Source organism: Cynoglossus semilaevis, chromosome 9, assembly GCF_000523025.1.
Source record: "Cynoglossus semilaevis isolate Cse_v1.0 chromosome 9, Cse_v1.0, whole genome shotgun sequence".
Taxonomy (NCBI): Eukaryota; Metazoa; Chordata; class Actinopteri; order Pleuronectiformes; family Cynoglossidae; genus Cynoglossus; species Cynoglossus semilaevis.
In genome coordinates, this window is record NC_024315.1 from 12,828,343 (window position 1) to 12,839,275 (window position 10,933).

General features: G+C 36.6%; 2 protein-coding genes across 2 annotated transcripts in view; both read left to right on the top strand.

Moving 5' to 3' along the window:
- Nucleotides 1-137: 137 nt before the first annotated feature.
- Nucleotides 138-5,293, top strand: sirt7 (sirtuin 7). The gene is made up of 10 exons (XM_008317302.3): nt 138-341; nt 439-576; nt 1,015-1,119; nt 1,625-1,695; nt 1,775-1,847; nt 1,936-2,034; nt 2,835-3,071; nt 3,471-3,551; nt 3,649-3,755; nt 4,038-5,293. The coding sequence occupies exons 1-10, from the start codon at nt 237-239 to the stop codon at nt 4,246-4,248; spliced, it is 1,227 nt and encodes a 408-aa protein (XP_008315524.1). The 5' UTR covers nt 138-236; the 3' UTR covers nt 4,249-5,293.
- A 1,071-nt stretch (nt 5,294-6,364) lies between these two features.
- The window catches only part of LOC103383955 (ethanolamine-phosphate cytidylyltransferase), a 6,260-nt gene continuing 1,691 nt past the window's right edge, over nt 6,365-10,933 (top strand). The window contains exons 1-10 of the mRNA XM_008317303.3: nt 6,365-6,488; nt 7,059-7,147; nt 7,470-7,631; nt 7,739-7,890; nt 7,978-8,019; nt 8,610-8,748; nt 8,832-8,914; nt 9,230-9,307; nt 9,917-9,982; nt 10,585-10,650. Of these exons, the coding sequence (XP_008315525.2) occupies nt 7,066-7,147; nt 7,470-7,631; nt 7,739-7,890; nt 7,978-8,019; nt 8,610-8,748; nt 8,832-8,914; nt 9,230-9,307; nt 9,917-9,982; nt 10,585-10,650 (870 nt within the window). The 5' untranslated portion in view covers nt 6,365-6,488; nt 7,059-7,065. The remainder of the gene's footprint in view (nt 6,489-7,058; nt 7,148-7,469; nt 7,632-7,738; nt 7,891-7,977; nt 8,020-8,609; nt 8,749-8,831; nt 8,915-9,229; nt 9,308-9,916; nt 9,983-10,584; nt 10,651-10,933) is intronic.

Genomic DNA, 10,933 nt, shown 5'->3' on the forward strand with positions numbered 1-10,933 from the left:
TGCTAAGAGATATCTGTGATGGCTAATAACACAACCAGATTGGCCTGTTGTCTTCATCTGTCACTATGCTGTGGAACAGACTTCTGGAATAAATATTACATCGTCAAGTTTTAAAACGTGTTATGCTCCGACCAGTAGAGGGCACTGCTCTATTTTTACAGACAGGAAGTGGTCGCTTGTTGGAACAAAACACTGGTGTTTTGAAAATATCGCTTCTCGAATTAAGGTTGTACATAATGGCAGAGGACGCAGAAGTTGGTTTGTCCTCACGAACTGAGAGGAAAGCGCTCGAAAGGGAAAAAATACTGCAGCGGGAGAGAGAGAGAAAGATTCTCAGATTGGTAAGACGACCAAAAACTCACATTTCGACTGGTCCGGGGCTAGCTGCCTGTCTATAGCAACATACTACGCTAAATTATTTCTTCTGTTTTACTGAAGATTGGACACGTATTAAAAAAACCGCAGGCTGAGAGGTCGGAGGAGGAAACCGCTGTGCTGCTTCGTCACAAAGACGCCGTGGAGGATTTAAGCAGGAGACATGTGCGGAGAAATGTTCTTAAGAAAAGACAGGAAGAGGTTAGGCAAAAAAAAGAAAAAGAAAAAAGAAGCCAATTCAAATGACTGACCACTTATTTAAAATAATGAATTACGTGATGACTAAATACTATGTAGCGTTAACTTTTATCGATGCAAATGGCGCAGCATAACACTATTTGCATTAACGTACAAACGCAGTGAGTGATATTGCAAAAATATCTTGTTGTTATCTTTAAAATATTTTTCAAAGAATCTTCAGGGAAAGACAAAACATTGAGAAATCAATTAATTTATGCAGATTTACCAGGTCAAAGGTAGTCTGGGTTTATGAAGGTAACAAAATGCTATGGGAATATAATGAATTAAACTCCTCAAATATTAGAATAGAAAACATAATTAAAATAGAGAACATAACTACATTCACTACATAAGAATTAATAGAAAATAATTAATCGTGTCTTCCTGTCGTTTCTCTAGGTTTGTGATGATCCTGAAGAACTGAGAAATAAAGTAAGGCAACTTGCTCAGGCAATCAAACAAGCCAATCATCTGGTTGTTTACACTGGAGCTGGAATTAGTACGGTACGGTAACAACTATTTATTGATATACCGATATTGTCCAAAGTTTTAATTTCCGATTCCAACATCAACTGATACCAATGTAGACCTGGTAATATTTATTTATTTATCTGTACAAACCACTGTATGAGTTTGAGATTAATTAAATGAGATGCAATGCTGCCACCTAGTGACTTTCACTTTAATATATTTCACCCCAAAAGTATTTTTAGGGCATAGCGTTGCGCAATGGGGTTTTCATTATCGGAGGAAAAACCTATAACAATCAGGTGGCCGACACTATCGGACATCCCTAGGCTACTGAGATAAAGCATTATTTGCATTTTTATGTCTGTTAATGCAAAAAGTTTGTTTTGTTTTTGTAACTATTGTCTTTACATTGAACTGATCCTTGGGGCAAGAAGGTTGGGAACCCCAGGTGTATAATACAACCAACTGCATCTTTACTTGTTATCTATTTGGTGTTAGTTTGTATTGTCTAACAGGACTATTTACGTTTTCATTTTAGGCTGCTTCTATTCCAGACTACAGGGGCCCTAATGGGGTATGGACTCAGCTCCAGAGGGGATGTAGAGTCAGGTAGGAATGCCTTTGTTTCCATGACATATCATCTTAAACATTCTCCAAAATAACTGTTTTCTTTTGTTTTCAACTTTAGTTCATCTGACCTGAGCAGGGCCGAACCGACCCTTACACATATGTGTATTAGTAAGCTTCATACAGAAAACATGGTATGCACATATTTTATTGTCAAGACATATTGTCTAAGTAGCCCTGTAGGGGATTTACATCATTTATCTCATCTTTTATTTTGTGAAGGTTAAGCATGTTGTGTCGCAAAATTGTGATGGACTCCACCTGCGCAGTGGTCTACCCAGAGGTGCCATGTCCGAACTCCATGGCAACATGTTTATTGAGGTAAATGACATTCTCAGGTTACTTGATCATTGTCAGCTTTTGTAATTGACAAAAATACTCTTATCTATTTTTTTAAAAAAATGAACAATTTGTTGAGCCTCATATTTTATTAATTATTATTCATTTTTTATTGTCAGTCAGCACAATCAGCTGATATGACATCATGGCAATTAAATCTTTAATTTTTGGGGTAAAGTACTATAGAGCATAATAGAAAAGTTCAACAATTCTACCAGAAATACTTCTATGAATGACAATTTCCTTCTTTTTTTTCTTGGGCAACCCAGTCACATGATTTAATCTCAATATTTTTGGAAAAATCTTTCAATTATATTTTCTTCCTCGTTGTGAAATTAGTGTAAAATTAGTGTAAATTTAGAAAAAAATAACAGATTCTCACCAGGCTACATCTGGCGCCTCCAAGTGGCAGCCTGTTATAACAGATCTGCTGTTAACACATCAATTTCCCCTATGTGGGATCAATGAGGTTCATAAAATTAAATTTAAAAAATGGAAATCATAATAATCATAATGCATAATTTGTTGCAGCTGTTATGAGACATTGTATTCTGATGCAGTTTATATTTCTTTTGAGTTGGTCGTATCATTTTATTCCACTGTTATTATTCCTCACATATTGATTCTGTGAATATATGACCAGTGAAGAATGTTCATTCCATACTCTGACTACTGTATTGATAATATTTTATTGTGCAAGGAAATTGGACTTGTGGTAATATTACGTAGTCCTAAAATTCTTTTTAAAAGTTTTCATCTTTTTTTGTCCATGATATTTTTAGGTTTGCGTAACCTGTTCTCCAGCGAGGGAATATATTCGTTTATTTGATGTGACGGAGCGGACATCGCTTCACCGGCATGGGACAGGTCGCAAGTGCAGCCATTGCGGGAGTGAACTCAGGGACACCATAGTGCACTTTGGTGAACGTGGGACATTAGAGCAACCGCTGAACTGGAAAGGAGCATCAAGGGCTGCTGAGTTCGCAGATGTTATCCTTTGTCTGGGTTCCAGTCTCAAGGTATTTTCTCTTTAACTACATTGAATTTCTAAATGTAAATATCTAAGTAGAAAAAAGAGAACTTTATTGATCCCACACTGGGGAATTTTTTGTGTCAGATCTACTGCTGCCACACCTAAAAATGTAGTTCCCCTGGGGCTCGAACCCAGGACCTTCTGCATGTAAGGCAGGTGTTTAGGCAAATATAGTAACTGCTACACTATGGAGCCACTAAGAAGAACTTTTTTCTAGTGTTATGCCCATGATACTTATGTATGGTAAACCATACCAAATACTAAATCCTAATATTTTTATTAGGAGCAATAGTAGTACAATTGAAGGATGTAAAATACACATAATTGTTCTGATTTATTAAATATTTATACTATTATGTAGTATCTCTGGGTGTTCATCTTCTAGGTGCTGAGGAAGTACAATTGTCTGTGGTGCATGAATAGACCAGCAAGCAAAAGACCCAAACTGTACATCATCAACCTGCAGGTAACGTCTCTCGGGGCGGAGGACGGTACTTTAATTGTTGTCTTGAAGGCAAATAAATAACTGACCTTTGACAGATGATGTTGTGTGCTTGTTCTAGTGGACAGCGAAAGATAATCTGGCTGACCTGAAAATTAATGGCAAGTGTGACGATGTTATGACTCTCCTGATGAAAGAGCTAAACTTAGACCTTCCTGGATATGACAGGTAAGGGCTCTCGGACGAAATGAAAATAATAATAAAGATGGTTACATTTGAATTGTGTAAAGAAATGCACATATATATATATATATATATATGTATATATGTATATATGTATATATATATGTGTGTGTGTATATATATATATATGTATATATATATGTGTGTGTGTATATATATATATATGTATATATATATGTGTGTGTGTATATATATATATATAAAAAAACATTGTTTTCAAATGGTACAAGTAATGATTGCTGGTTTATTTGTTGTCTGTGTTATCAGGGCTCAGGATCCCATCTTTACTTTAGCAACACCTCTGTTACCTGAAGAGGAAGACAGCCATAACCGTGAGGTCATAACTTTGGAATGTAGGCCACAAGAAGACCTTGGTGAGGCTGAACGACATGCAGCAGAGACTAAGGTTGTGCAAGGTGGCTGGTTTGGCAGAGGCTATGGAAAAGGAAGAAGAAAGAAAAAAAAAAAGTATAACTAAAAATACTTTTGTAGGCTGTTTATATTGTGTCATGTTACTTCACTCATGACCTAGCCCATTTTTTTTCATTCACTACTCCAAGTACTCTCTGTGGACTTGGAGAAGTGGTTATGGTGTTCTGAAAAGGGTATTGCTTGTTGCTAAATCATCAGTTCGATCGAACAGTTCCTAGTTGTTACATTTTTACACTAGGGTTGTGACAAGATCTAGTGGCACTAGATCAGGGGATATTAAAACATCAGTATGGTTGGTATGGTTCGTAATAAATGGTATGTTTAAATATTTTGCTGCAATACAGTACTAAAAACTGATCCTTGGTGCTCCTCGACCTCTACAAAGAGCGCAACGCCTAGGTTATAAAAGTCCTGAAGTGGGCAGAGAGAATTGCTTTAACATCTGATGGTTGGTCTTCCAGTGGAACTCTGTTTACAGCTCACACTAGCAACTGGGGAATGCAAAATGTGGTCCTGTAAACTGACACACTTTTTAATGTCCAAACATCATTTTATATATTATTGGATATTATTGGAAAGGAATGTGACCATGCAATACAGTATTTATAATGACTAAATTAACTGACTAATTTAAACTGACGGTATTTCTTTAGGAATGATTTGCACATTTTTTCCAAGCAAAAATATTTATTTCATTTTTTATAGTGTAAAGGTTTACATGGAAAGTTGTAGGATCACACATGGCTGCAATTCAAGGATCACGACTTTAGTTCTGAAAAACAAATCAGTTCTTTTGTCGTTTAATAAAACTTCTTTTTTTTAAGCATGCATGTCTAATCTAATCATAAATATCATCTTGATCTAGTGAGACCAGTATTGTTTATCGTCTTGTCTTGTAAGCTAAGTCTCTCATGCCACCCTATACTCATCAAAAACGCATTGCTAGACAACAATAGAGATTGTTTTAAGTGATTACTTGCTGCTATTAATTTAATTTTAATAATGACTTTAAAAGCAGGATGTTTTATACTTTTATTTTGTTACTGCAGTATGAACAAAAGTGCAATAAATGTTGGTTTGCATACACTTAATAATTATACAAATAAGGTGCTTCTTAACAGTATTCTCTCAGTGTGGTAGCATTTCAATATTTCTTGTTAAACACTAAAGCAATCCAATATGAAATCCAAAGTCACGAACCGGGATTGTAACACAGTACTCTGGTGATACCAAACTTTAACTTGCAGTGGTTACAACTGTTTGTCCAACAACATTTTTACACGTTGTAAACACCAGAAATGTACTGTGTTGTATGTTGTATTGATGAGAGTCCTGTGCAATTGTTGGTAAATTGTATTACCAACTATTGTGATGGTGAAAAGATGGTTAATGATGGTGATGGTGAAATGATGGTTAATGATGGTGATGGTGAAATGATGGTTAATGCTGTTGCTGCTTCAAACGGTTGCTGCTTCAAACGCTGCTTCAAACGCTCAGCAAAAGACAAACTGGTGCAGTGATTTTCCTAAGGGTTGGCCAAACTCTTTCATCCCAGTAGAAATCAAATCTGAGTCGTAGGTCTAGGCAGTTGTGGTGAAGTAGAAGATGCTATAATCACAGTACCAGCAGCATCAATTTCATCCAAACAACCCATCACTAGTATCCAGTAGGCGTGTGATGAGGCATTCAGCTGTACACGTGTAATATAATTATGTTTTTGTGTATGTATAGACATTCATTTTCCCTTTGCAAAACTTAAAAGCAATTTTGTTTTGTTTTTCCTAGAACATTTAACAGTCAGGGCCATTTATTTGAGTTTAAATTCTTTAGAATCCAAACTTAGAACAAAGCGGTCCTACGGCGGATGACAATTTGTGTGTTCCAACTGGTTTTTCCACTTTCCGTCCAAATTGGATAAAATTAATAACCTGAACCTCCTCACCAGACATATATATGGTTTGGAACACACTGTTGACGTTGGACGTTGCGTCACTTTGCGTCACTTCCGCCAGCGAACGACTTCCGGATTATGTTAAACAGCCTCACCCTGTAACCATCTTCAACTTCGTACGGGCTTGGGTGTGACGCAACGAAACTTACTTACGCAATTTTCCATTTCTGTCATTACTTTAACAACCAACTGTTAAGAAAGACTAAGAAGATGATTAAAAACGGAAACCACACCACTGAGGACGAGCGAGATGGAGCTGGGTGCAGTAAATCGGCAGGTTCGGAGTGCAGCTCAGAGAAAAGGAAGCGCTTTATCCGCGTGTGGTGTGACGGTTGGTATGTGTCTATAATGGGTTGTTAACCCATTATATTCAGCGTCATAAGCCCATGCTAATGAAAACGTTATTACGGGACGTGGTTGGTTAGCTTTTTAGCGTTAGCATAATACAGTCGTTTAATAGACATTGCATTTCTTGATAAAAACAGATTATTAACGTATGACAGTTCACGTCTTTATAAGAAATACAGCCAACCCAAACAAGGGTGGACTGATCCTTGAACCTTGGTATTTTGCCAGGAACTTTGTTTTGCCACAACCATGCCACTCAAGGTGTATCTTTAAACTTTTTAATCTTAGCTGTTCCTCTAATCTGCTAATACATAATCCTACCTGTCCTGGTCACTCACCGTAAACATTTTAGTATTGTCAACTCAACCACTTGTAGCTCTATCTATTTCCTGCCATCCTTTCACACTTCACCCCTGACACTCCCCTGCTGTCATTTTTAACCTTGTTAGTTTTTAAAGGGTTTTCTATGTACATTTTGACTAAATTATAGTTCTTATCTCTAAGCAATTGTAGAATGAATTTTATATCATGCTAATTATCTATTGTGTTTGTCACAGTTACGACATGGTGCACTATGGTCACTCCAACCAGCTACGTCAGGCTAAAGCAATGGGCGACTGTCTCATAGTTGGTGTTCACACTGATGGTAAAATACATTCAGATTCTGATTTACTCCAGTCATATTCTTATATAAACCTAAATGACACTACTTACATTTGCTGTGTATTTGATTGATAGATGTAATGTTCCTAAACATAAGTATTTTTCCCTCTTCAAACTACCTGTGTTTACATAACAACTACCTTACTAGTGTTACATACAATGTAAGAACTGTAGAAATTATCTCTTTCAATCAATTTGCATTGTTGCTCGTGATTTAAGAGCAATTTTAAAGATTTTCAGCACCTCTGCTAAGGTAATTAACCCCCGAAGCTTCCTTAACATACCTCTCCAACTATTTGTTAAAGCTGAGATCTCCAAGCACAAGGGTCCTCCAGTTTTTACTCAGGAAGAACGGTATAAAATGGTGCGGGCAATCAAATGGGTGGATGACATTGTGGAAGGAGCCCCTTACGTCACCACCCTGGAAACCTTGGATAAATATAACTGTGACTTCTGTGTGCATGGAGGTGAGTTACTTGGTGTTCCTTGTTCCAAACCTTGTTACCTTTCACCAGACATTTCATTCATATAGTCATATATATTTTGCCTTATAAACAATTGTCATTGTTATTAGATGACATTACCCTAACAGTTGATGGCAAAGACACCTATGAAGAGGTGAAGCAGGCAGACCGCTACCGTGAATGCAAACGTACACAAGGTGTGTCCACAACTGACCTGGTGGGACGTATGCTTCTTATGACCAAAGCTCATCACAGCAACTTGGTAAGTTAGTGTATAATATTAATGGTAATCTATTTTGTTTGCTAGATTTCTTTCGTTTAACCTACAGACATTGTTTTTCTTCTGTAGGATAACCCAGATTATCGGGAGCATGCAGATAATTTTGGAAAGGTATGAGCAACTGTCTTTACCTGTGTGCAGAAATTGTGACAATGATTGTAGCTTGTCTCTTTTAAGGGCTAACGTTGGCTTCTCAAATACATAATGATTTGTTTGAATGTCATTCTGGGGCTTGAGAATCAAAACAATTTATTGCCAAATACATTTAACTTAAAAGTAATTGAACTTGAAATATTAGTCCATTATAGTAAAATTAAATTAGGTTATCAGATTAAAGACTAACAGGGAGAGAAAACAGTGGACAGTGTAACATTACAGAAACTAAATAATAAATAAAGTCTGCACTGGCAAACATTAATGTACAGTGAGCTGTATTGTGGAGTGTTTTTTGGGTGGGGTTGGAGACAGGACTGGGATGCTGTTTATGATACTGACAGCAGAGGAGAAGAACCCAGAAGAAGTCGACAAATCACAACAATCCTAGCTTGATGCTAAACCACTAGCACTTAAGAAGAGCCCTGTAGATATACCGTATAATATGTGTGTTTTGATCATTATTATCCTACAAAAACTCATCATTAGTCTTTGGTTCATTGTTGGAACATGTACATAACATTTGTCATTCTAAATTTGTGTTCAAGGGTCCTAAAGGCAACAGTCCATGGACAGGGGTGTCACAGTTCCTCCAGACATCTCAAAAGATTATCCAGTTTGCCTCAGGGAAGGAGCCGCAGCCTGGGGACACAATCATATATGTAGCTGGAGCCTTTGACCTATTTCGTATCTGAATCATGTAGATTTGAATATAGGTACAAAAAAAGCCAATTTTCGTAGTTGTTTCCTTTACAATTAATTCCTCGCAGACATTGGTCATGTTGACTTCTTGGAAATGGTATACAAGCGGGCAGAGCGGCCCTATGTAATTGTGGGTCTGCACTTTGACCAGGTAAGTTCATCACTACGTATATTTGAACACACCTCCACAAATGCAGTTTTTGAATATGAAAATTTTAGCAAAAAGTCTGCTTTAAATTGTTGTAAAACAAAAAAAGAAGTTTCCTCTTCAGAAAGATACTGCCAGGCCCTTCTGTCCAAATTTACCAAATAATGTCCATGTCTCAATTCAACCCCGTTAACGACATTGTCCTATAAAAATGTGGTTTCATAACTTGTGTTTAGTTTTAAAAAGATTTTATTGATGGATATTTTTTATTGATGAAAACCTTTAATTACATGTGTAGTCATTGAGATCTTTCTTTAGCAAGTCAATCGTTACAAGGGAAAGAACTATCCAATTATGAATATCCATGAGAGGACCCTGAGTGTGTTGGCTTGTCGGGTAAGATTTATCTTTGTGATCACCTCACACACACACACACACACAGACAGTAAAAATGTTCATCAAATGAAACAAAGAACTGGCTCCCAAGGGTCTGATTCCCTGCAATTTTAGTCTGTTTGCTTAATTCTGCTTACCCTTTAACTCATTGGCTTAAATTTAAATCAGCCTTAAATTTAAATATAACCTTCGCTGCCGTGGACGTCCATAGACGGCGTTATGTTTTTCAGACGGGCAGGCGGGAGAACGATGTGGCCAAGCTGGTCTATAAATATCAGGCCTGTAAACAGATGAACTGACGAAATGACCCACTAGGTGGCAGCAATGCCACTTTTGATGGGAGATAAGCAGAAACTGCATATATTTGTGAATACATTATTATTTTAATATAACGTGCGGGTTTTCAATTTTGATTTAGCTGTTTTATAAAAAAAAAAATTCAAACAGCTTTTATGCTGATATTTTTAACTTTAGTTAAAAATATCAGCATAAAAGCCTCTGCTGCTACATTTTGGTCAGTCACACTGACGGAGGAATTGCACCAGAATTTTGTGTAACTTAACCAATGAAAGTCCCTGAAAGTATTTCTGTTTCTCATCCTGTTTGTAGTATGTGTCAGAGGTTGTCATTGGTGCTCCCTACACAGTGGACAAAGACCTGCTGGATCACTTCAAGGTCGGTTGTTAATTATGTTAAATTATCTTTTTTGTTTTGTTTTTAATTTTAAAGACTGAGTCTGTGCATGTGTGTAAATATGTTTGAGTGTGTACATATACTGTATATGTCAATATATGTATATACATTTTTATTATATACATTTTTCAATCATTAAGAAAATCACAGGAAAGGAGGAATGCTCTGCTTTAATTAGGGATACCTTGATCCAGTACTCTGGATTGGTATCGGTCCAATATTGGTGAAAATCTCAGGATTGAACAACAACAAAAAACAAACAGTTTTAGCCTGTCTGATCTGATAGTTAGGTCCAAATGTTCAACTTAACTTTGCACTACATGCTGTAAAAAGAGAAGTTATATTGGCTTTAATCTGTCTTAACTGTTGTTTCTCAATATCATCCACATTGCCACTTGGACACCCTACCCTGGAATAACATGAATGTCCAGGCTGATGCCCTAGTTCCCTAGAGCACACTCACCTGTTGCTGCAATCAGTTCTGCCTCTGCCTGTTTCTTTTAGCAAGGCATTCATTTTTGTTGAAGAAATGAATTCATCATTAAGCTCTAAGTGCTCTGAAGTTCAACTGTATAATTGTACAGGTGGATTTGGTGTTTCATGGAAAAACTGAGGTGTTTCCAGACAAAGATGGCTCTGACCCATATACTGTAAGTATCATTTTACGTTTTCCTATTTGTACTACTATGTAGTATATGTTGGGCTGTCAAGAAATTAATTTGTGAAATTAGATAGAGCTTTGAAAATTCAAAATTTCTCCCATTATTTTTCTGAAGTGGTGCACTTTCCTGTTAATGAAGGAGAAAATATATAAAGTGCCCTTCATTTATCGTCATTTTCAGACACAAGACGGACGATATAATTATTAGGTGAAAAGGTTAATGAATGGTTCTGAATTCGTTTCACATTACAATCATTATATATATATATATA